Here is a 24,645-nt window from a genome sequence, read left to right as displayed (position 1 = left end):
TCATGGAAAGGTGTGAATTTCTTTGGGAAAGGAACCGGGGAGGAGCCCTACTTCAGAGCCAGTCTGTGGGGAACCATGACCTTCAACAAGAGCAGCAGTGGTGTCCCTGGGCCCTGATGATCTGAAGGGGGTAGGAGGCCCAAGGGGGGCAGTCCCAGAATTGGGCCCTAATAGGAGGGATTTGTGGTTCCCCAACAAATGCTCCGTCCAGCTCCCGCCCCCATATGTTACACACAAACAACAAGGCAGGGAGGCTCTGGGAGCAGAGGAGGTGACAGGCCCTGGGGGACAGTCTGGCTGGGCTCCTAGAGGAGACCTGGCAGTCAAAACAACAGGGGACGTATTAGGCTTGTGCTTCTCTTTTTATTGTTTCTGTCCAGCCCCTGCAGTGGGGGAGGGGCAGGCACAGGGAGGTGGGCGCCCTGCCACCTTGCCTGAGACCGCTCTGCCTCTGTCCTCTCCTTTCCTCTCAGCATCTCGCCCTCCCTCACTCCTTCTGAATCTCCTGCTCCCACATCTGGCACCTTCGGGGGTTCCCTCTTGCAGCCACTGCTTGCTAAGCCTACCCTGGGAACATAAGGGACTATGGAGCTAATTTAGTGCCCCCCAGTCTCCACAGGGACCAATCCCCCAGTTGCCTGCCTGGCTTACTGAGGAGGCCCTTTCTTTCTCTGACCTGGGCTGGGGAGTGGAGAGGTCCACCCCATGGGTCCCAACACCCTGCTGGGGTGAGGGGCCCTCTCCAAAGCCAGAGGCTAGAGCCTGAGGTCACAGAGGTGGGAGGGGCAGGGTCACTGCTCTGCCTTGGCTCCATTCAGGCCCTGCCCAGCACACCCATGGGCGGCCAAGAGCCAGGCTCGCTCACGTCCAACATCCAGGACTCACATTGCTGGGGGCTCCCTGTGCCGGGCAGGGATGGGCCATGTCCCTTGTGGGGACCATGAGGGGGGTTGGTGCGCAAGGGTCAGAGGCTGTGAGGGGAGACGGTGGCTGGGTGTGGTGCCCTTCGATGGAAGGAGGCGGGCTTCGGGAGGCAGTGAGGACAGGGGCAAGGACGGTCTCTGGTGGCAGAGGGGTCTCTGGCTTTAGAGCACCTCGTGCTGCTGCTGTGTGGCCTCGCTGACGACCTGGGGAGGAAGAGAAACACAGTCCAATCCAGTGCTGGCAGGAGAATGGAGCCCAGGCCAGCCGCCCAGCCCCCATTCCAGAACTGCAGGAACCCCTCTCCCCGCAGACAGGGACTCAAACAAGCACAGCTGGCAGAAAGCACCTGGCTGACAGCTTCCCAGACATACCCCATGGCCCCCACCAGTAAGGGGACCAGGCAGACTCACCTCCCCGTCTCGAGTCTCAATGGTTTTGATCATCACTGTCTTCTTGGTATGGACTTCGGAACCCCTTTGTTCAGGGCTTGTTTCTGTAACAGATCCATCCACATGCTCAGCCTGACCGAGTTCAGACCAGGCTGCTCCAGGGGCTGGGAGTCTACCCCTGGTCCCAAGGGGCAGAGAGAAGACTCCCACCCCTTCTATATGGACCTGGTACTTTTTCAGCAGGACTTTTATCACTTGTCCTTGAGCACAGTGAGTGGCTCCATGGATCCCAGAATTAGTCCCATGGTTGAGACGAGATTAGGAACCAACAAAAGTGCTCCAGATGTGAACTGGTTCAGGAGGGCAGGACCCCTGAGGCCCAGGCCACCCAGCACTTCCATTCCCCATACATCTTGCTCCCTCTCCACCCTTGGGCTGCAGGAGAGCCCTGCATGAATTTGTACAGTTAGAACCCAAAACCCAGTCCCAAGATACTCTCTTAGAGGATCTCATGGTACCCAGCCCCCTTTAAGGCTCTGGATGAGTAACTTGATGTCTTAATGAAAGAGAGATGGACAGGAGTCAGTCACTGATTCATTGTGTTGGTGGCCAGTGACTTGTTCTCTGTGCCTCAGTTTCCTCATTGTGAAATGGTAACAATGATACTTGTCCTATCATGGCCACAGGACTATTAATTTCAAAAAGCGTGAAGCAGTTTTAAATGTGAGGCTCACACTTGGTATCTGTATAAATGACTAACTAAAAAGAGAGGTGCTGAGTTTTACAGTAAGGGTCAAGTTTAGGTCCGCGGTACTAAGAGTTTGGTGTTCGTGAATCTCCTTAGCAAGCAATCAGCCTGTGATGAACGTTGTAACTCCGTGGAGCCAGCATGTATTTTTCCCTGATGGAAATGAACATCGAAGATATAAAAGGTGTGATCTAGGAAAGGCAAAGCTGCCAACGACTCCGACTTCCTTTCCTAATGTATCATTATAGTGTGTTTTTCTGTTCTCCAGGGTTGGAAAGCCATGCGATCTGCATATTACTAATGGCAGAATGGCACAATGCCCTAGCAGCTACTTCTCATTGTTTGGCTTTGCTAAGGTTTGGCTTCATTGTTATAAACCTGAATCCAACATCTTGTTCCAGCAAACTGGAGGTGTTCAGCAAGCAGCGGAGAGGGTGGGGGTGGGAGAGGTGGCACTTGGCAATTTGCCAGGCAATGGGTGGTTGGTGCCTTATAGCCAGGAAGTATGATCCTAGTTGCTTCTGCTGCCTGGCCCCTAAGGACACCCCTGGTTCCTTCAGAGTTTGGGTGTATCAGGAAAAAGAAGCTGTTTGCTGATGCTCAATATTTTCAGAAGGTTCAGGGGACATGGTCAATACAATATCATCCTATATAATAAAAGCCCAGCCACCGAATGGCAGAACAACTAGAACAACTGGTCGACCAGTTGCTATGATGCACACTGACCACCAAGGGGCAGATGCTCAATGCAGGAGCTGCCCCCTGGTGGTCAGTGCGCTACCACAGTGGGAGCGCCGCTCGGCTGACTAGGATGGGCTGACCAGGATGAGTGGCTGCTCCCACTGTGAACCCCGGGCCCACGGGCAGGAACCCGGGCTGTGGTAGTTGCCTCCTCCTCTTCCTCCTCGCTCCCTGCCACCTCCTCCAGATGCCCACAGGCCACGGGGCTCGCAGAGCTGACCCAGGAGGCTGGAAAGCAGGTTCGTGGCCGCTGTGGAACTGAGGCCTACTCCCCCGGCTCTCAGTGCTATTGTCCCTGGGTCTGCCCTGAGCAGGTCCCCTGGAGAGGCAAGTGCTGCGGCTCCACGGAAGATGCCGGACCAGGGATCAGCCACTCAGAGGGCAGGTCCACGGCCGCTCCACTGACCAGGAGGAGCAGCAGCGTTCCCACCGCTCCCACTGCGGGCTGATCCCCGCAGGCCACACCCCCCACTAGTGCACTGGGCCTCTAGTGAGATAATAAAATAAAACGATCTCTTTGTCAGAAGATCCTCTACCTAACCCCCCTCCCCACCACTCCCCTACTCTGGCAGCAGCTCCCTCTCTCTTCTCCAAGCCCCAGTCCTGTCCCCACAGTTCCATCCTCCCCTCCTGGCTGGTCTTGAGCACTGCCCATGCTGGATTCCTGCCCCGCACCACCCAGGCCTCCACTTGCTAACATACACTCACCTCGAAAGTTGAGGGCAGAGAAGGTCTGGATAGGGAGGTTGATCCTGAAAGGAGAGAGATCAAATCCCAAAGGGTTAGGACCCTCTCTCTCTCCCCGTGACCACCTATCAAGTTTGCCCTGGTCCTCTCTAAACACCATCCTCAGCTGTCCCAGTCCCAGGGAACCCAGCACTCCCACTGCCATACTGCTTAGGGCATAGGGTCAAAGGCCAACTTTGGCTGTCCCCGGAACTGTCCCTTCAGGAGGGATCACCCATTCCATCTCGGACTGCTGGTATGACACCAACACCCCCAATCCTGCTGCACTGTCCTGTTCACCAGGATTCCCTTCTTGCTCCTGACATGGCAGGAAGTATGGATAGCAGCTCAGGGGGACATCCATTGTGTGTGCCCTCCAGCCAGGGTGGGAACTTCTGGCCCATCCACATGTGAGGCCAAGTTCCAGGAAATGCCATTTAGCTACCTTAAAAGGTCATTATAGCCCTAGCCGGTTTGGCATAGTGGATAGCGCGTCAGCCTGCAGACTGATGGGTCCCAGGTTCGATTCCAGGAAAGGGCACATGCCCGGGTTGTGGGCTCAATTCCCAGTGGGTGGCATGCAAGAGGCAGCCAATCAATGATTTTCTCTCATCATTGATGTTTCTATCTCTCTCTCCCTCTCCCTTCCTCTCTGAAATCAATAACAATTATATATTTTTTAAAGTCATTACATATAGGTGTTACTCTACAAAACCTGAAATGTTTAAGTCTCCACCTAAACATGTCTGCTGATTTTTAAGAACTTCCAATATTATCATTTTTATGAGTATCAATGGACATCATTTTTTTTAGTTAATGACCTATTTTAAATTGAAGTTAAGTTTACATACAGTGAAATGCATGGGTCTTTAGTGTGCAATCCAGTGAGTTTTGATCAGTGTCTAACTGCAAGTCTAAATAAAGATATAGAACATTCCCTCCACCCCAGCAGGTGATCTCATGTCCCCTTCCAATTGTGTGCTGTTTTCTGTGTCTAGAGATGAATGAATTTACATGTCCGAGCTTGTCATTCTGGTTTTTTCCTATGAGCACGTGTGTGCACATGTGCGCCCTCAGTGTACAAGTCTGCACCCTCTCTTCTAGCTTGTCTCTCCCTGTCTCTGCCTTTATCTGCCCCTCCCTTTCCTACCTCATCATTCCCCACTTTGCTCTCATCTCTCCCTTGACTGGCAGTAATATTTTATTACCGTTTGCTGAACATGGTTTTATGCTGCGGGTTCTTAATTCTGAAGGTAGCAGAGGGAATAGTTATATTTCTCTTTTTATAAAAGCTATTAATTAAATCACTTTTACTCAGGTGGCCTTGGTTAATTCTCTGCTATTAGTGGAGTGGTGGCCTCTTGTGTAATATTGTTTCCAGGTCTTGTTGAGGTAATCCTGAGCCCCCACCATGGCAGGAATGGGTGCCCCAGAACCCCACTGCCAGCCCTGCCTTGCCCCTCACCGGCTCTCCTCGCCCTCCAGCAGCTTCCGGTAGGTGGCGATCTCCACATCCAGGGCCATTTTGACATTGAGCAGGTCTTGGTATTCTCGGAGGTGGCGGGCCATCTCATCCTTGAGGTGACGGATCTCTTCCTCTAAGCGAGCGATGTTGTCCTGGTAGCCGCTGGCCTCGCTAGTAAATCGATCCTCCATCTCCCGCATCTGCCTCATCAGGGAATCATTCTGCAGGGGAGGGATGCCCAAGTCAAGGTCAGGTTGTTTTAAGTGGGGAGGGGTCCAGGATGGGGGAAAGACAGCTTCGGGGCTTGGAGACACTCCAGATGGTCAAGCCCAGGAGTTGTCAAACTCTTCTCAGCCAGGGAACCCTGAACTCAAATTAAGTATTATGTGGAAACTCAGACAATAGAACTGACAAAGGGCGGTATCGCTGTTCAGCCTCTGCACCCCCACACAGGAGCCTCATGATTTCCTGAGAGCCCAACTGGCAATCCACCTGTTCTTACCGCTGTGGTAGATTTGAGGGGACAGAGGCCCAGAGAGGGCATGTGATGGGCCTAAAGTCACAGAGTGAGGGTGGGAGCTATAGGTAGGAAGGGCTGGGCCAGGCAAGGTGGGCAGGGACTCACAGTGCCTTTGAGAGCATCGATCTCGCAGGTATAGGACTGGATCTGGTGCCGGTATTCCATCATCTCCTGCTTGGCCTGGCGCAGTGCATCATTGTTCTTGTTGGCTGCCTGGGTCAGGTCGGACACCTAAGGGCAGAGAGGGGCCCTGACATGAGGAGGATGCAGGATGCAGGTGGGGGTGGGCAAGGGAGCACAGAGACCCTGGCTCACCCTCCTCCCCGTGGATGGGGCCACAGGAAACACTTCCCAACTGGAATTGAGGGGGACGTAGGGGTCAGGCTGCCTACCTTCGACTTGTACCACTCCTCAGCTTCAGAGATGTTCTTAGCAGCAATGGTCTCATACTGGGCCCGGATGTCCCTGAGGGCAGCAGTGAGGTCCGGCTTGGTCATGTCCATCTCCACATGGACCTGCTGTTCTTGAAGCTGGGCCTGTAGCTCTCGGATCTCCTGCAGGGAGCATCTGGGCTTCAGTCCCCTACCAGGCACCCTCACACCCCCATTCCCAGGGCCCAGCACCACGATCCCCCCTTTCCACCTGCTTTCACCAGAATCTAAGGACCCTGAGGAGGAGGGCCCAGAGCATACCTCTTCGTGCACTTTCTTAAGGAATGCGATTTCCTCATTGAGAGATTCGATCCTGCGCTCCAGGTCAATTCGAGCTAGAGTGGCGGCATCCACATCCTGGGAGAGGTCAAGCAAGAGGGACAGGGTCACTGATCACCCGGGCAGGGCTGAGGGAAACCAGGGCCCCCCCTCCCCGGGGGGGCGGGGGGGAGGCGGGGAGAAACAGAGGGGTAAAGATCCCCAGTGATCAATGAGGGCTCACCGATCGGAACGCAGCCAAGTTGTTCTCTGCTTCTTCTCTCAATTGAATCTCCTCTTGCAGCCTGGTGGGGACAGACAGACAGACAGACAGAAAGATCGGTAGTTTGTAGGGAATAAAACTGCCCAGGGCTGCCCAGAGAGTGGGTTGAGAACAGAGAAAGGAGGCCTGGGTGCTGGGTAGAAACAGGAGAGGCCCTGCCCAATGGGGGAGGGGACAGGAAGTGGCCCAATCTGCCCTAGAGCCACACCCTGGAAGTCTATGTCCCCATCAGACTGTGACCTCGCGGAGATTAGGAAGCCTGTCTATTTTATCCACCTCTATGTCCCTGGTTCCTAGCCCCAGCTTGGCCCATGTAGGGCTCGATTAATGTTTGTGACCTGGGTGGCAGGGTGGCGACTCTGCTCACTTGGGCTGTCAGAAACAGGACCCATGAACACTCGCTTATCCTTGTTGCCCTTTCCTACTGGGAGCCCAGTGGAGCCCACCATCCGGTCCTCCCAGCTGTCTTGAGGGCCCCCACCCACTCTCCTTTTTCCTCTGGACTATCTGTTCCCCTGTGAAATGGCACAGCCTCAGCTAGGCCCAGGGCACAGATCCCCACTCTACCCCCCTCCCCAGGGTCTCATCACAGAGGAGCTGAGAGCTACCATGGGATTCCCCGGCCCCTCCCCTTCCCAGCTGGCCCCAGATTTCCTCCTCTCTTATCAAACCCCCTTTCCCTCTGACTGAACCTGGGCCCCTCCTCCCTCCACCTCCCATCTGCCCGCCTGACCGCCAGCCACATCACCGCATCATCTTAAGATGCTTTTTAAGGGGCTGTCTACAGGGTCTTCCCAGGTTCCCCATTTCCGCCCCATAATGTCTCCAAGAAAACTCTTTTGTAGCGTGGAGCGCAGGAGAGAGACCTGGAGTGCCTCTCGCTCAGGGGACACAGGCAGATGACCTTCTCCCTGCAAGGCGCGCCCCGCCCGTGGGAAGGGGTTGGTGGGAACACAGGGTTCTCACTTGGCCTTGAGCCGCTGCAGGTCGTCCAGCAGGTTGTCGCGCTCCAGGTCGACGCGGGAGCGCTGGTTGGTGAGCACCTCCACCTGGCGCCGCAGCTCGCGCAGCTCCTCCTCGTAGATCTCGGCGACCCGCGTGGGCTCACGGCCCTTGAGCCGGTTCACCTCGGCGGCGAGCGCCGCGTTCTGCTGCTCCAGGAAGCGCACCTTCTCGATGTAGTTGGCAAAGCGGTCGTTGAGCTCCTGCAGCTCCACCTTCTCGTTGGTGCGCGTGGTCAGGAACTCCTGGTTCACGGCGTCGGCCAGCGAGAAGTCCAGCAGCTCGCCCGCGCCGTAGGAGGAGGGCGCGCGGGCCGTCCCCAGCCGGCTGGCCCGCAGCCCGCCCAGGCCCCCCGCCCCGCCCGACGTGCGCGACATCTGGTACACCCGGGATGTCATCGAGCTCGAGGAGCCCTTGCTGCCGAAGCCAGCGCGCGGGAACACGGGCGAGCTCAGCGGGGAGCCGAGCGAGAAGGCCGGGGCCCCGCCGAAGGTGCGGCGGTAGGAGGACACGCGCTGGCTGGAGGAGTAGGCCTGGCTCATCGTGGCGGCGCGGGCGAGGCTGGGAGGCGAAGAGAAGGCGGCGGGCAGGCGGCCGGCTGGAGAGTGGATTCGACAGGGGATACCGGGCCCCCAGCAGCCGGCACTATTTGTATCCCTCCTGACATCAGCCCCCGCCGCCCCTCCCCTGACAGCTGCAGGATCCGGCTGTCCTGCCAGGAAAGGGCGGCCACTGGCGAGGGGGCGGGGAGCCCAGCTTCCCAGCAAGAGGCCTGTGGGGGGCTCGTAAGGGGTGTGAGAGAGGCTGATCCACCTAGGAGGGCAGAAGAGTGGCCGGCCTGCCCACAGCTTCAGCAGGGCAGCGAGCACGCCGGAATCCCCAGGCAGGCCCCCTCAGCCTTTGGGTGCCGGCCTCATACTGGCGGTAGTCAGGGGAGAGAGCCTGGGAGAGGCTTCCGTTTAGTCTGAGGGTCTCATTTTTGAAGTCTCCAAGGTGAGACTTTGGGTCATTTCCTGAAGGAACAAGGCCTGTTCCCAAGAAAGGCTCCAAGTCACCATTTTTCCAAAGATTCTCTGGAAGTGGCAGAGGTTTGGGGGCCGGGGGGGGGGGGTGTCAGGCAAAGACCAGGAGTCCACCAGCCAGACCTAGAGGAGGAGGGGAGGGTCTCTAGGCAGGCCTCAGAGTGTGAGCATGCCCTAGGGCAGCCGTGGGCAAACTGGATTTGGCCCGTTTGAAATGAATAAAACTAAAAAAAAAAAAAAAGACCGTACCCTTTTATGTAATGATGTTTACTTTGAATTTATATTAGTTCACACAAACACTCCATCCATGCTTTTGTTCGGCCCTCCGGTCCAGTTTAAGAACCCATTGTGGCCCTCGAGTCAAAAAGTTTGCCCATCCCTGCCCTAGGGCCAGAGAGCAATCATGGCCAGAGCTGTCCATGGGCACCTGGGCTCTAGCTCTGAGCCTCAGTTTCCCCCTAGACTAGTATAGGCCTTTTCCTCCCCACCTACTGATGAGGACACGGCCTCAAGTTTATAAGCAACAGGGTGATTTCCCAGAACAGTCTGGTGTGCTTTCAGTTTCCAATGGCTAGGGACACTCTCACCCCCACACCACCAAATTCATCTGGTTTCTATCCCCTTGTGTCCACTCCATCCCTCTCTGACTCAACCCCCTACCGGGTAGGGCCTACCCACATCACCCACGCCCACACACACCAGGGGTTTGTGTTTTGTCACGAGCCGCATGTCAACCCAGCCATCTCCCTGACAGCAACAGCTGCCAACCCGAAATACCAGAGCTGGTATTTATAGAGGAGAATGCATGGGTCCGGTAAACAAGCGCACAGAAGAGAAGCTCTGGGGTGGGGGCCAGGTACCTGAGGAGGGGGCGTGAGTGTCAGATGGTGGAGGAAGGCTTGGGGCGCTAAGCCCCACTCACTTCCCACCCCCACAGTGTTCTAAGCCCCCAGCAGGAATGGAGCCCTGCAGAGGTCTTCTTGCCCATCTGCAAGGCACTGACTGACCCCACAGGACATGCCCACGTCTCCATGAACACTGCTGTCTCCACACCTCCACCTGGCACTCCACAGGCCTCTCTGAGGCCTGACCCTTTTGGAATGCAAATCCTGGAAATAGAGTTCTGGTCCTTCCCGAACTCTGCCATTACCAGCAGAACTAATTACTAGCAGACACGTCCTTTACTTCTCAGTGTCCTCATTATAGAGAGAGAATACTAGCCTTGCCATGTTTACCCTATACATGCCTCAGGTAACAATATGCAAAAATAATAATAATACTTTACATGTATGAACCGCCTACCCTATGCCACTCTGCTGAGGCAATCTGACTCCAGAGCCCATGCTTTGTCCCCAGGGTGGGTGTGAATGTGCCAGGTGATCTTAAAGAGCTTTGTTACTGCTGTCTTTTCAAAGCCCTTTCACATTATGTGTCTAATTTTTACCCAAGAGACAAGCTTATGAGGTCGGTGGAGAGTTCCAGCTATTCTTATCCATTCTTGGAGTCACTGCAAGCTGTTGCGTTCTGGTTATTTTTGTGTCTGTCTCCCAATCTAGATTCTAGACTCCTGGAGAATTTTGGAGAGCATGTGGTTCTTAGTACATTCCAGGCAGCCTTGTCCTTGTTGTAGTTCAAAGTAGCCTGTGAGCTTCCTTTCTCATTTCCTTATTTTGGTAAAAAATGTCACACACACACACATCAGGAGTGGATAAGTGATTCAGCTCTCAGCCAGTCTTAGAACTGCATCCGAGAAACCAAGATGGAGGCATAGGTTAATGCCGGAGATTGCTGCCTCGAACAACCACTTCAAAAAACAACTAAAAGACGGAACGGACATCATCCAGAACCACAGGAAGGCTGGCTGAGTGGAAATTCTACAACTAGGAGGAAAGAGAATATCATACCCAGATTCAGAGGAGGCGCAGTGCTGAAGTGAAATACTCAGGTGCGGAGGGCGCGGTTGTTGTTTTCAATCAGGAGGGAGTTTCAGACTCTGAGCTCCAGATCCGGGCGAGTCTCTAGGGACCCAGACTCAAACGGGAGAAGCGGGACTGTCTGGCTTCGGTCGGAACTCAAAGGGAGCTTTCTCTCCGAGGTTTGCAGCGGTTGCTGGGACTCTGTGAGGCAGAGCCCCTAGGGACGAAACCGAGAGCAGCCATAACTGCTCGCTCCAGCCCGCCCTGTAGATCCCCGGGGACCCACCCCGCCCAAACCTTGCGCAGAGCCATTTGCCGGATAGCCTCAGGCAAATGCTACATTAGCACCGCCCTAGAGATCCAGCACAGAAGCTCTCCCATTGCAGACACAGCGGACTCTCATAGCCAGTTAGCCTGGAGGTCAAATCACCCCCACTATTGCCAACAACAATCAAGGCTTAACTACAACAAGACTGCGCACAAAGACCACTAGGGGGTGTACCAAGAAAGCATAAAAAATGCAGAGACAATGAAACAGGACAAAACTGTCAATGGAGGATATTGAGTTCAGAACCACACTTTTAAGGTCTCTTAAGAACTGTCTAGAAGCCGCTGATAAATGTAGTGAGATCCTCAAGAAATCTAATGAGACCCTTGATGTTATGATAAAGAACCAACTAGAAATTAAGCATACACGGACTGAAATAACGAATACTATACAGACTCCCAATAGCAGACTAGAGGAGCGCAAGAATCAAGGCAAAGATTTGAAATGCGAAGAAGCAAAAAACACCCAACCAGAAAAGCAAAATGAAAAAAGAATCCGAAAATACGAAGATAGTGTAAGGAGCCTCTGGGACAGCTTCAAGCGTAACAACATCAGAATTATAGGAGTGCCAGAAGATGAGAGAGACCAAGATATTGAAAACCTATTTGAAGAAATAATGACAGAAAACTTCCCCCACCTGGTGAAAGAAATAGACTTACAGGTCCAGGAAGCGCAGAGAACCCTAAACAAAAGGAATCCAAAGAGGACCACACCAAGACACATCATAATTAAAATGCCAAGAGCAAAAGACAAAGAGAGAATCTTAAAAGCAGCAAGAGAAAGAAACTCAGTTACCTACAAGGGAATACCCATACGACTGTCAGCTGATTTCTCAACAGAAACTTTGCAGGCCAGAAGGGAATGGCAAGAAATATTCAAAGTGATGAATACCAAGAACCTACACCCAAGATTACTTTATCCAGCAAAGCTATCATTCAGAACTGAAGGTCAGATAAAGAGTTTCACAGATAAGGAAAAGCTAAAGGAGTTCATCACCACCAAACCAGTATTATATGAAATGCTGAAAGGTATCCTTTAAGAAGAGGAAGAAGAAGAAAAAGGTAAAGATACAAATTATGAACAACAAACATGCATCTATCAACAAGTGAATCTAAGAATCAAGTGAACAAATAATCTGGTGATCATAATAGAATCAGGGACATAGAAAGGGAATGGACTGACTATTCTTGCGGGGGGAAAGGGGTGTGGGAGATGCGGGAAGAGACTGGACAAAAATCGTGCACCTATGGATGAGGACAGTGAGGGAGGAGGGTGGGGCGGGAACTGGGAGGAGGGCAGTTATGGGGGGAAAAAGAGGAACAAATGTAATAATCTGAACAATAAAGATTTAATTAAAAAAAAAAAGAACTGCATCCCTCTTACTGTAGTGATTGGCTCAAAGGGTGGTGCTGGATCTGAGCAGGGCCAATCAGAGACCTTCCCTGGGATTTATGGATGGAACTGGGATTACTGCTGTGGAGAGACAGCAGTGTTCATGGAGAAGGAAATTGCCCTTCTACCCCTCACTGTCCACTCCTGTTGTCCATGTGCTACCAACCTCCTGAGCTGCCCCAGCAGGTGAGGGATGAGCCAGCTTCATGTGTACGAGGAGGTGCAGGCCTGGCCCAGTCCACAGGTCTGCGTGTCTGTCCCCAGCACTCTGCAAGGCTAGAAAAGGAGAAAGAACCTATCCAGAATCCCTGCATGACAGGAAAAGGAGGGGCTATCTCAGCAGGAAAAACTCTACAGTGAAAACGAAGGAAAGCTGGAAAGCGAGGGAAAGACTGAAGATGATGTAGATACACAAGATGAAGGAAAAGTCTATGAGGAAGAAAAGCCAGAAATGGAGGGGAAGCCAGAGCATGCGGAAAAGCACCAACATGAGGGACAGCCAGATGATGAGGGGAAGCAAGTCAGAAGGCGAGGGAAAAGCACCAGGTGAGGGCAAGTCAGAACCCAGGCCAAGCCAGAGAGCCAGCCATGGGCTGCCAAGGAGCGCCCGGCTGAAGATTGTGTGCCCCGGAAAAATAAAACCAAAAACGGACGGGTGGACAGATGATTCCCCCAAGGACTATCAGGAGGACTTACAGGAAAGGCATTTGGGCAGTGAGGAGACGATGAGGAAAGGTGGAGACGCCTCAAGGGCTCAGGAAGAGCTAAGGAAAAAAAAAAAGAACAAAACGGATGGTTTTCATTGGATGCAAAAAGATGCATAGGATCCATTCCTACCAAGGGGCTAACGGGGTGTCAGGGGAGTGCAGGGTGGAGATAGGACCCAAAGGGACTTACATGATATCCCATACTTTAAAGCCTTTGGACTTTAATTCTGATTTCTCTGGTAAGAATATTTCAACTCTGTTTTCTCTGGTGGGCATTTGCCAGGTGATGTGTTTTCACCTTAAGCTGATACTTTGCTTCAGGTGCCTGTCATTCTTGTTACCAGCGGCCTTTTTATCCAACTATACAGTGCTCTATATCCGTAGGGGATGTTCACCCATATGCATGGAAGAGATATTCATGGCACTTTGTAAAACAATGAAGGAAAAAGTTTACACACACACACACACACACACACACACACACACACACAAAATTGCTCTTCTGACTAGTCCAACAGCTCAATGTAATTGTGAAATGAGGCAGAAAGCAAATAAGTAAATAAATAAATCCACCTATTCTCTAGTCAAAATCAACATCTCTACCAGACTTGGCTCTGAACCACTTGGGTCTGTTTCCAAAGTTAAGTTTCACCCTGAGGATTTGCTACCATGGAGGACAGCAAAACAACACTCCGAGGCTTGGACGACAGGTGGAAAAGCGCTCTGTTTTGGCAGCAGTACTGCTGGGTTGGGTTTAGCATCCCCAGGGACCACTTAGAATTGGACACACTAAAACAAAAACAAAAAATTTATTTGGATGGTTAATGTACTCATCACAAAATGCAAGAGGCCTATTCTGTGGGTTGCCTTTTCATTCTGTTGGTAGTATCCTTTGATGAACAAAAGTTTTCAATTTTGATGAAGTCAAATTTATCTATTTTTTTTTCTTTCTTTTTAAAAAAATATATTTTATTGAGTTTTTACAGAGTGGAGGGGAGAGGGATAGAGAGTTAGAAACATCAACGAGAGAGAAACATCGACTCAGCTGCCTCCTGCACACCACCTACTGGGGATGTGCCTGCAACCAAGGTACGTGCCCTTGACCGGGATCGAACCTGGGACCCTTCAGTCGCAGGCCGATGCTCTATCCGCTGAGCCAAACCAGTTAGGGCTCTATTTTTTTCGTTTATCGCCTGTGCTTTTGGTTTCATATTCAAGAAATCATTGCTAAATCCAATGTCATGACTTTTACCCCTGTGTTTTCTTCTAAGAGCTTTACAGTTTTATATCTTTGGTCCATTTTGAGTTAATTTTTGTATGCCGGGTAAAGGTAAGGGTCCAACTTCATTCTTTCACAAATGAATATCCAATTTTTCCAGCATTTGTTGAAAAGACAGTCTTTCCCTATTGAATGGTCTGGACACCCTGTTGAAAATCATTTAGCCATATATGTGATTATTTATTTCAGGGCTCTCTATTCTATTCCATTGGCCTATCTATATACCTGTCCTTATACCAGTATCATACTGTTTTGATTACTGTATGTTTCTAGTGAGTTTTGAAATCAGGAAGTATGAATCCTCCAACTTTGTTCTTCTTTTGCAAGATGTTTTGGCTATTCAGGGTCCCTTAAAATTCCATATGAGTTCTAGGATGGATTTTTCTATTTCTTCAAAAAACATTGATGGGCTTTTGACAGGGATCATCCTGAATCTGTAGATCACTCTGAGTAGTATTGATAGCTTAACAATATTAAATCTTCCCTTAATAAACACAGAATGCCTTTCCATTTATTTCTGTCTTCTTTAATTTATTTCAGCAATGGTTTGTAGTTTTTAATGTACAAGTCTTATACCTGCTTGGTTAAATTTATTCCAAAGTATGTTATTCTTTTTTATGCTACTGTAAATGAAATTGATCATTTGGGGGTCTTCCTGCATTCTGTTATTGTAGTGTATTATCCTAATTGATTTTTCATATCTTGAACCATCCTTCCATTCCAGGAATAAATCCCACTTGATCATATGATATAATTTCTTTAAGATGTGCTGAATTTGGTTTGCTAGTATTTTATTGAGAATTTTTATAACAATATTCATAAGGCTTATCGTTTTATTTTATTGTGTGTCTTTTTCTGGCTTTGATATCGGGGTAATGATGGGATGACGGAATGAGCTAGGAAGAAGTCCCTTATTTTCAAATTATTGGAAGAGATTGGTGTAAATTCTGAAATGTTTGGTAGAATTCACCAGTGAAGCCATCTGGTCCAGCTTGTTTCTTTGATGGGAGGTTTTCAGTCATTCCTCTTACTATTCTCGTTTGTATTTCACTGTATGAATTTGCAATCGTTTATTTGGCCAATTTTTTATTGATAGACATTTATATTATTTGTAGTATTTTGCTATTATAAACAACACAGCGATGAACATCCTCAGGACACACTTTTTTGGGGGGGACACACTTTAAATATATAACTTTAGCAGTCACATTATTTTATGGTCACACCTCGTAAGCTGATTGATATTGGAAATGGGAAGCTCCACCAAGGCAAATATTTTTTTCTTATTAATACAGTATTTGTCTTCCTTCTGTCCAACCCTGAGCCAACCACTTTCCCCAGGCTGCCTGGGGAGGTACAGGAAAAGGAACAGACAGGGAAGACAAGACACGGGAAAAAGAACTATGGGAGGTGCCCTAGCCGGTTTAGCTCAGTGGATAGAGTGTCGGCCTGCGAACTCAAGGGTCCCAGGTTTGATTCTGGTCAAGGGTATGTACCTTGGTTGTGAGCACATCCCCAGTAGGGAGTGTGCAGGAGACAGCTGATCGATGTTTCTAACTCCCTATCCCTCTCCCTTCCTCTCTGTAAAAAACCAATAAAATATATTTTTAAAAATTTTTTTAAAAAAAAGAACTATGGGAGGTGGAGACAGCTCCTTCACATGGCGAAGAGGATGAGAAAGGCCACCATCAGGCAGAAGAGCTCCCAGATGGCTAGAAATAAGTGAGGCCAGGGAACATGGGGCTGCCAAGCTGCTGAGGCTCTGATCTGTCGGTGTCTCTGATAGTCTCAGCACCACTGCAGACAGCGATCGGCTCACCTGAGAGGTGCTCCTGACCCAGGAGGGGGTGGAGACAAACCTGATGCAGGCACACATTTCAGGGATGAGGGGAGCTGCTCCCAGTGCAGAGAAGACAGGGCGGGGGAGGGGGACTCAAAATTCACAAATTTGTGTATGTGATATGGTGCCTTGTACAGTGCGTGCTATCAATATATTTTGTTGAATCAAATGAAAAAGAAAGCCAGTCCTGAAGTTCGCTTGAGATCTTCCCAAGTTACTCTGACCTTGGAGAGTCTTGGAAACTTCAGGTTGAAGGTAACTTTATAAATCACGAGGTTGACCAGTCTCACGGCCCCACTTCTCAGTTAAGGCTGAAGTCTTCTTCATTGTGACTCCAGCAAGCTCTGCTCCGCCTCGAATCCCTCCACTGCCTGGGAACTTGGCGTCTGCAGGCGGCCCATTCCATTCCATAAAGAGTCACTGGGTACCTAACGCATGACAGTTCTGTTGTTAGAAAATGTTTCTTTGTATGTGAACCCAGCTGATGTGTCTCTGCTATGCCGCTTATTGTAACCTCAGAGCCAGACAGAGCACGAAGAACCCCCTTTCACAGACCTGCCCCTCAGTTACTTCTGGGGAATGCTCCTGCCTTTTGGAAACGGCCTGTTTCACCATCGCCACCTTCTCTCCCTTCCCTGGACTACTGCACCAGCAACACCCAAGCTCATCATGGCCCCCAAGTCCCCACAGGACTGGCCCTGCCCACCCTGCCCTCTCAATTCACTCACCTCTCCGCTGTGCTCACCTCACGTCAGGCACACGGCCCTCTTTTCTGTGGAATCATATTGCTGGGCTCTGTCCAGCCACCAGGCTTCTTTGCATTTACTGTCCCCTCTGCCGAGTGTCTGGAGGGCGCATGGATGCCTAGGCAGGTCTCCGAACCTCACAGAGGGCTCGCTGGCAGACAAGGGCCCTGCCCACCCGTAGGACCTCCCAGATCCTGTGGATGGCACGAATAGGGCGCAGGCGGCTGATGTGAGTGGGTGGCTGTGATGGGGACACTGACCCGGACAGCACAGAGCATTTAGATTGAGAAAAACTGAGGGAGGTCCGCAAGGAGAGAAATAGAAGTGACTCTTCCACTTTGCCCTGTCTGGAAGCACCTCACCTTACCCAGGTCCACCCCAGAATCCCTGGGGGCTGACACCTCCCTCCTCTGATTCACACCCACCTGGGGCGAGGGGGGAGTCCTTTGCCCCTTTCTCCAGGGCTTATCCTCCTCTTCTTTTTGTTTCCCAACCGAGGACCTCATGCTTCCATCCTTAACCTGGACTGGGCCAGGAGGCTGCCACTGCATGTGCGCCTTGGGGACGGTGTGGCAGGTGTGAACTTGGGTGGCCTGGCTCTTGCCTCAGCTTTAGCCCTTGGTCGAGGCCCAAGCCTGGGGCCGTGGGGGTGGCCCACTATCCAGAGGCTAAGACAGAGACAGCACTCATCCTGGGGTTTTACCAACTGAACATCTGTGCCACCTGGGTAAGTCCTGTTCCCCTCACCCCCACCCCCCATCAGGCCCAGGTGCGAAAGGGGCCCAGGCAAGGTCATCTCTGAAGTCCCTTAGTGTCTCCCATCCTGAGTCTCTGGGCCCAGTCTCTGGGTGGAACAGGTCCCCAGCCGGGCCCTTGCTCCCAGAAGCCTCCCTGCCTCATTGCTCCCAGAGCCCCTCCCCCAGCAGCCACGCTCATGCTGCCCCCTCCACCCACCTTCCCTCAGCTGTGATGCTGCTTAACCTCCACAGGCTGCTGAGGAGCCCGAGTGACTGTAAAAGGGAAGGAATGTCCAGAGGCAATTGTTTCTCCCTGATATCACTGGGGGGAGGTTGGGTTGGGGGGCCCAGCCAGACAGTGGCGGAGGCAGGATCCTCCCTGAAACGCATCTCTCCCTGCTGCGCTGGCCCCTCTTCCCCAGGCGCAGGCAGCGACCATCCCCTCTCCTCTGTTACTCTCCGCATCTCATTAGTTTAAGACCTTCAGGCGGCAGCCTCCACTCCCAGCTTTCTCCACCTGACCCCAGACCCTTCCGTAAGCCCCTCAGCGCACACCCACCCCAGTTCTCACAAACCCCTCCTCCGCCTCCGCCTCCGCCTCCGCCTCCTCCTCATCACCCACTCCCCAGCTCCTTCTCCGGGCGCCAACCCCCTCCTGCCCGCGCTCCTTTTACAGACATGGAGCGCTGCGGGTTTTCTGCCAAAGTAGGAGAAGTCTGAAGCTAATCTCACCTCCTCCCAGCTCCCAACCTATCCTACCAAATAGGACGTCTGGCAGGCTGCGGGGAGGCGGAGGGGGCCGCGGTGGTGGAGGGAAGAAGGGGCGGGGGGAGGGGGGGAGGGGGCGGGTGAAGCTGAGCCTCAAGGGGGAGGAGCTAATGAGAAGGGTGGAGGTGAAAGCCCTTTGTGGACTCGGAGCGCCCCACAAAGTCCAGGTGTTATTTGCATCAGTTAGAGATGGGGGGATGGGGAATGGCGAGAATGGGGTCGGAGGTCCGGTCCAGGGAAGGGGAGGAGACTTAGGTAGCATTAAGGGAAGATGCCCTGGAAGGCACCCTGATGTGTTGGGAGCAGCATGTGGCTGGGAGTGGATAGGCTGGGTGACACTGGACTGGCTGCGTGCCCTCTCTGGGTCTGTTTCTCTTGCTTGAAGTGACATATCCCTCTCTATTCTCGCCCCAAGGAGAGGAGTGACAGAGGCCCCTTTCTTCAGAATCCACCATCAGGTGGGACCCAGATCACTGGCATGTCCCCAGAATAGCCTGAATCCCACCACACGTGGATGGACGTGGCCACACCTGCCAGCAGAAATGGAATCAGGTTCCTCCCTCCTCCTCTTCTCCCTCTCCCCAGGCTTTCATCTTCCCTGGATGAGCACCTGGTCCTGCCCAGCACAACAAATGCAGCCCCCTTAGGGCTCTCAGCATCTCAGTTGTCCCCTCAGCATATCTGGCCACCTCCTCACAATTCCCAGAAGTCTACCCTTGAACTTCTCCAAATCCACCCAGTCCTGAAGCAGCAGAGACAGGAGGCAGAGGAGCCCCAACACAGACGTGCATCTCCCCCCGTCCCGTGCAGCCACATTGAAACCCCCTAGCAGAACAGGGGCAAATGCTCTTTGAACAGAGTAGGTGGAAGAGGGTAAGGGGTGTGAGAACTGGGGTGGGGGGATCAGGGTGAGTCAGAAACAGGTATGTGCAGGGTGGTACTCAGCCCCGCTCCAAGGAGATTTCACAGTCTCTTTCCCCTATGCTGGGACCCGGCTCTCACGCCCCCTAACCCTCTGCTGAACTGTAAGCCCCTTCTTTCTTTAGACATTAACCCAGATAGAGAAAAGCAGTTTCCTTTCTTCCCTGGAATTCTCTGTCAGGTTCTTAGTGCCGTCATTCAGCCTTCTCTTCTGCCTGATTCATTCATTCCTTTCATCTTCCCTCACAGGCTTTTTTTGGTTTCAGCCCCTCCAGTTTGGTCAGATCCCTGCTGTCCTGGACTCTTTCCAGGTTTCCTACCGCCCTTTGAGGCTGTGGGGTTCTTTAAACAGGGCCTGAGCAGGCTGGCAATGACCTCACAGAGCCACTATGCACAGTTGCTATATATAGCCTTATAGGATCATCCTCTTCTTCCTCCAACCAGCTGAGTCACAGTCAGCTTGGGGTCCACTCAGACCCCAGGACCTTCTCTGCCACTCCAGACCACAGCCCACCACAGCACCCTGAGCTGTTCTTTATTCTCCAAACCATCCAAGTATGCAATGAAAGTGAGTCTTGGGTCCAGAAGACCTTCTTGGGCCCTCAGTGTTTTTATAGCCTCAGTCCTTCATCCCTCTGTCTTCTCATACCTGGCCAGATAGCCAGTCATGGCCTAAATCCCATTTGACTTCACAGAGGTGTGAGCAAGGAGAGAGATTTGGGGAGCAGCTGCTGGATCACTACCTGGGCTTAAATCCTCTACCACTCTTGGGTAAGTTACTACCTATTGGAGCCTCAGTTTCTTCATCTGAAAAACAATAATAACAGCATAGGTTTTCTAGGAAGATTAAATGGGAAATTGTCTGCAAAGCACTAGGTACACCTGGCGCACCGTAAGTATTCAATAAGAGTCAGCTAGCGCTAGAACGTTACCTCCTTTGACTAATAAAGAGCTGGTTCTCGGATGCCCAGGGACTGGCTTGAATCCTTGCTTCAGGTCAGCAAGTGTAGGACCAAAACTAATAGCCAAGACTGCCTAACTCCAAAGCTCTCTATCAGAGGCATGCCACCTCTGAGAATAACAGTTATACCACTTATTAAGTGCCTACTGTATACTGGACACCTGTCATGTAAAAATCACTGTATCTCCAAACTTCATAATACTGGGAAATAACTATTATCCTCATTTTACAATCACAGATTCTAGGCTCAGAGAGGTTAGGTAAGTTCTTTAAGGTTGCACAGCAAGTAAGCACACAGTCTGGATCTGTATTTTAGATAATGGCTCTTGGAAGCCGGACTCATTTCTCTGCATCGTCTCTAAGGCCTTGCTGCAGACTGACTTGGCAGGCTCAAGCAGTTTCCTTTCTAGGTACTTCTTTTAAACGGCCTTATTGGGGGATCTCCACTGGAAAGTCCATTGTCCAGTAGAGGGCAAGTCCCTCCCAGCATTCTGCCCTGCTCTTCTCCCCAACCCCACTGCTCTCGGGAAAAGGGCCTGGGCTGAAAGAACCAGCTCTTTCTCAGTTAGGAGTTGTTAGGGAGTCAGGTCCCGTCAGCAGAGGAGTCTGGCCTTTTCCCACGAGCCCCGGGGGAGAGGCGGGGGACACTGCCGACCTCCTGTGTGGGGAGTAAAGAGGCCACTGGGGGCTGCTTTGCCTAGTGCCACCCTCAGGCCAACCAGGCACTGGGGCTCCCCTGCAAGCTGGAGAGGCTCCCCTGAGTGCGTCCTGGCCCCAGACTGCCCCCAACCGGCCTGGGAGAGGGCCTGGGCAGCAGCAGGCACAATCCGGTCCTGGAGAGGCTGCCTGGAGGGCTAGCACTGGGGGCCAGGCTTGCTCCTGCAGCCTCGGACTCAAAAGCAACTGGGGAATCCACTGTCAGCTGCCCGGGATTTTCACTGCCCAGATCCCAGGCCCAACGCCACCTAGAAAGCCCCAGATACAATCCCCTTCCCAGTGATAAGGACCCTGAGATATAGTTTGTTGAAAATGGAGCACTGAAGCTTTTTCATCCCTCCTGTCCCAGAGAGCCCCCTGGTGCCCCTCCCCATCCAGCTTCAAAGGGAGGGCAAGGCTCTCTTCCTCTTCTGTCCCCAGGCTCCCGGCCACCCTGCACACCAGAATAGACCACTGACCACCTGCCCTGGGGACTGGAAGGGGCCACAGCCAGTGCTGCCACTCAGGCTGGGAGTGGGGTTGGGAAGAGAGGAGTGGGGAGGCTGGGATTGTGGGAAGGCGTTCCAGGGACCCAGGCTGTTTCCAGCTGCTCCTCTGTGTAGTACAAAGAGCTCCCCACCAACACCCTGCAAACAACAGCCAGGAAGAGCTTAGAGCTCCAGACCCCCTCTCAGGGCTCAGGCTGAGTCTCCAACCCAACTTCCTCCCCCTCTCAGTCTCTGGCCTCCACCCCTCCCCGAGTCTGGTCCCTGCCCCTTCCCTCCCTCCCCAGATCAGGCCTCTTCCCCTCTCCCCCCTGAACACCTCAAGCTCTAGGTCTGTCTCCACCTCCCCTATGGGTATGCCCCACCCCTCCCCTTCTCTGGGGTCAGGGTCTCTACCCTCACCCCCAGCTCTTTCTAAGAGGATGATGCCCTGGCCCTAACTGGTTTGGCTCAGTGGATGGAGCGTCGGCCTGCGGACTGAAGGGTCCCGGGTTCGATTCTGGTCAAGGGCATGCACCTTGGTTGCGGGCACATCCCCAGTGGGGTGTGCAGGAGGCAGCTGATTGATGTTTCTCTCTTATCAATGTTTCTAACTCTCTATCCCTCTCCCTTCCTCTCTGTAAAAAATCAATAAAATATATTTTTTTAAAAAGAGAGGATGATGCCCTTGCTGGGTGACCCCACATTCCAGCCTTGCAGAGCTCACAAGGGCTTCCTGCCTCGCGTGAGATCCCTGCCCCCACCCTTAGCTCCGGCAGCCTCTCTGGCCATTCAGCTGCTGGCCCTCTGCAGTTCCCTTCTGGGACGTCTCCCTCAGCCCCAGGCCCAATTTAGCTCCTTTAATCTTCCCTGTAATGCAATCTGGCCATTTCCTGGCCACACACTGCACTTCCAAACTGCCAGTCCCTGGAGAGGGGCAGGGCCAGGGTGGCCCCAGCTCTTCCCTAGACTGGAGCACCCCCGCTTCCTGGGCCCTCCTGCTATACCCCCTCCTCTTCCCCCCATGCCTAGGAAACCCCAAGGGAACCCAGGCCTGAGCCCATCCTGACTCCTCACCTCCCGCTTTTCCACCTCAAGGGAAGGTTCCCCAAATTCCAGAGGACAAAATCTGGAACCAGACTACCTGGGTTCCTGGTCCCAGCTCTGCCGCTGACCAGTCATGTGACCGTGGGCAGGCTGCTTCCCTCTCCTTGTCTCTGTTTCTCATCTGTAAATGGGGACCATATCAGCGCGCACCTCAGAGACAGCTGTGAGGATTAACTGCGTTACTTTATGTAAAGTGCTTAGAATAGCTCCAGATACATACTAAGTGCTTTTTAAGTGTTAAACAAAAATTCTCTTTCCCAGTCTTGTATTACAATGAGTTTATTTCCTCCAAGTGAAGACACCATGAATTGTGAAACACTTCATTTATTTAATAACATCATTTTGGGGGGAGGGGAAAATCATTGCCATATAAAATGTACAAATTATCTGTAAGCCATCTTCCAATTTCACATGTGTAAATTGTTCAGTAACAAAATTTGTGTCGCATACTCATCTCTCCGATGTCTCTGCTTCTACCCAGAGAGTCCTTTTTCAGCTTCTGTGCATTCACTGTTTTGTTTTTATTGATTTTTAGAAAGAGAGGAAGTTGAGAGGGAGAGAGAGAAAGATAGAAACATCAATCAGCTGCCTCCTGCACACCCTCTACTGGGGAACAAGCCTGCAACCCAGGCACGAGCCTGACCAGGAATCGAACCAGCAACCTCTTGGTTCATGGGTTGATGCTCAACCACTGAGCCACACCAACTGGGCTGTGCATTCATTGTTGAAGGCTGGTACCCAAGGTATTGGGTTCAAGTCCTTACTCCCAAATCACAGTTGAGCCACCTCAGGCAAGTTCTTTGGCTTTTTTAAGCCTCAGTTTTACCTAAACAGCCAAGATAACTCACAGCAATTGTAGTGAATATTAAATGAGATCATATATGTTAAGGCGTTTTGCGTGTATTGGGTATTCAATATAGGAGAGCTATCAGTATTGTGATGATTTTTAAATGTTTGTTGAATTGAACCTGGACTCTTGGGAGGTGAAGATCTGGTATTTCATGGTTGACGTGCCCTCCAGTGGCCATACTGTGAAACTGCAGGCTTCCTGATTCACTTGGGGAGTCCTTTTGCTGGTCCAGGAACTAACTCAGCTACCCCACCCCCAGGCCAGGCTTATCTAACCCAACTGGAATTCTTCACTTTATCTTTCCTTTTACAGAGGCCTTAAGGGGCTTTCTAAAGTACTTAATAGGACAAGACACCAGGGGCAGAGCTTTAGCCCAGGAATGCTACAGCCTGGACGTAAACTGTTTCTCAAAGCTGCTGGGCGAGGGCCCTGCCGCAGGGAGGTAGGATGGTGGAGTGCTGTGTGCTGGGCATTAGTTCTCCTCTGACCTGGACACTGTGGGATCTGGCTGGTGCGAGACCCCTCTTGCTGCCACATCCAAATATCCAGCACAGAACAAGTATAGCCCACGTCACGAATCTGCTTCTGGACACTTGTTCAACCTTCTCTCCTCCTTCCCTCTCTCCCTTCCTTCCTTCCTTCCTTCCTTCCTTCCTTCCTTCCTTCCTTCCTTCCTTCCTTCCTTCCTTCCTTCCTTCCTTCCTTCCTTCCTTCTTTCCTTCCTCCCTCCCTCCCTCCCTCCTTCTCTCCCTCCTCCCTCCCTCTCTCCCTGCATTCATTTTATTGAACACTGGCTGTGTACCAAGCCTCACGTCCTAGGTACTGGGGGTTAAAAAGATCAATCTAATACAGACATAAATACTGCTGCCAAGAGTTGTTCACAATGTCCCAGACACCACATGCAGAGTTAATCCTTGCATCTGAGTGTTTACAGCTTCTTTCTCTGTGTGGCTGAGTGAGAGGGCAGAGGCAGGAACCTCAAATCCAGGCTGCCTGAGGCCCCTGATGAAATGTGTCCATAGTGGAAGCTTTGTCTGGCCAGGTTTGGGCTGACTTCCTCCTCCTGGGCCATACTGCTACTCTGAGAAATGTTCTCCATCTCAAACATTGACCAAACTCCCAGCTCCACCTGCTTGGGGCCCCTGATCTCCCCTCCCTTTCCCAGCACTGCCTTCGCCCAGGGTCCAGGGCAGGGAGTCGGAGGTGGGAGGGTGGAGGGGTGGTGTTTAACCCACCTTGCAATGAATGGCCTGGGTTAACTTTCTCAATATTTAGCATCTAATCCCCAACCATAAAATTATTTTCGTTGCTACTTCATAACTGTAATTTTGCTACTGTAAACAATATGTAATTATATGTGTGTTTTCCGATGGTCTTAGGCGACCCCTGTGAAAGGGTTGTTC

The 24,645-nt window shown here is 51.9% G+C and overlaps 1 protein-coding gene and 1 pseudogene across 1 annotated transcript; one reads left to right on the top strand and one right to left on the bottom strand.

Annotated features, from left to right (window-relative positions):
• Positions 1-343: 343 nt before the first annotated feature.
• Positions 344-8,124, bottom strand: DES (desmin). Its single transcript, XM_059703252.1, has 9 exons — positions 7,452-8,124; positions 6,447-6,507; positions 6,206-6,301; positions 5,906-6,067; positions 5,619-5,744; positions 4,994-5,214; positions 3,511-3,554; positions 1,335-1,417; positions 344-1,127 (listed from the first exon to the last, which is right to left on the bottom strand). Exons 1-9 carry the CDS (start codon positions 8,027-8,029, stop codon positions 1,086-1,088), a joined length of 1,413 nt encoding a protein of 470 aa, XP_059559235.1. The 5' UTR covers positions 8,030-8,124; the 3' UTR covers positions 344-1,085.
• Positions 8,125-12,298: 4,174 nt separating this feature from the next.
• On the top strand, positions 12,299-13,155 carry LOC132238814 (transcription elongation factor A protein-like 3; annotated as a pseudogene).
• The last annotated feature ends 11,490 nt before the right edge of the window (positions 13,156-24,645 follow it).

This window comes from Myotis daubentonii, chromosome 7 (genome assembly GCF_963259705.1).
Source record: "Myotis daubentonii chromosome 7, mMyoDau2.1, whole genome shotgun sequence".
NCBI classification, from domain to species: Eukaryota; Metazoa; Chordata; class Mammalia; order Chiroptera; family Vespertilionidae; genus Myotis; species Myotis daubentonii.
This window is presented reverse-complemented; position numbering and strand designations above follow the sequence as displayed.

Coding starts and splice junctions, on each gene's coding strand:
- DES (XM_059703252.1), bottom strand. CDS start 8,029: ATGAGCCAGGCCTACTCCTCCAGCCAGCGCGTGTCCTCCTACCGCCGC. Junction 6,068..6,205: donor TTAAGAAAGTGCACGAAGAG/GTATGCTCTGGG, acceptor TGCTCCCTGCAG/GAGATCCGAGAGCTACAGGC. Junction 5,215..5,618: donor TCGATGCTCTCAAAGGCACT/GTGAGTCCCTGC, acceptor CCTCCCCTGCAG/AATGATTCCCTGATGAGGCA.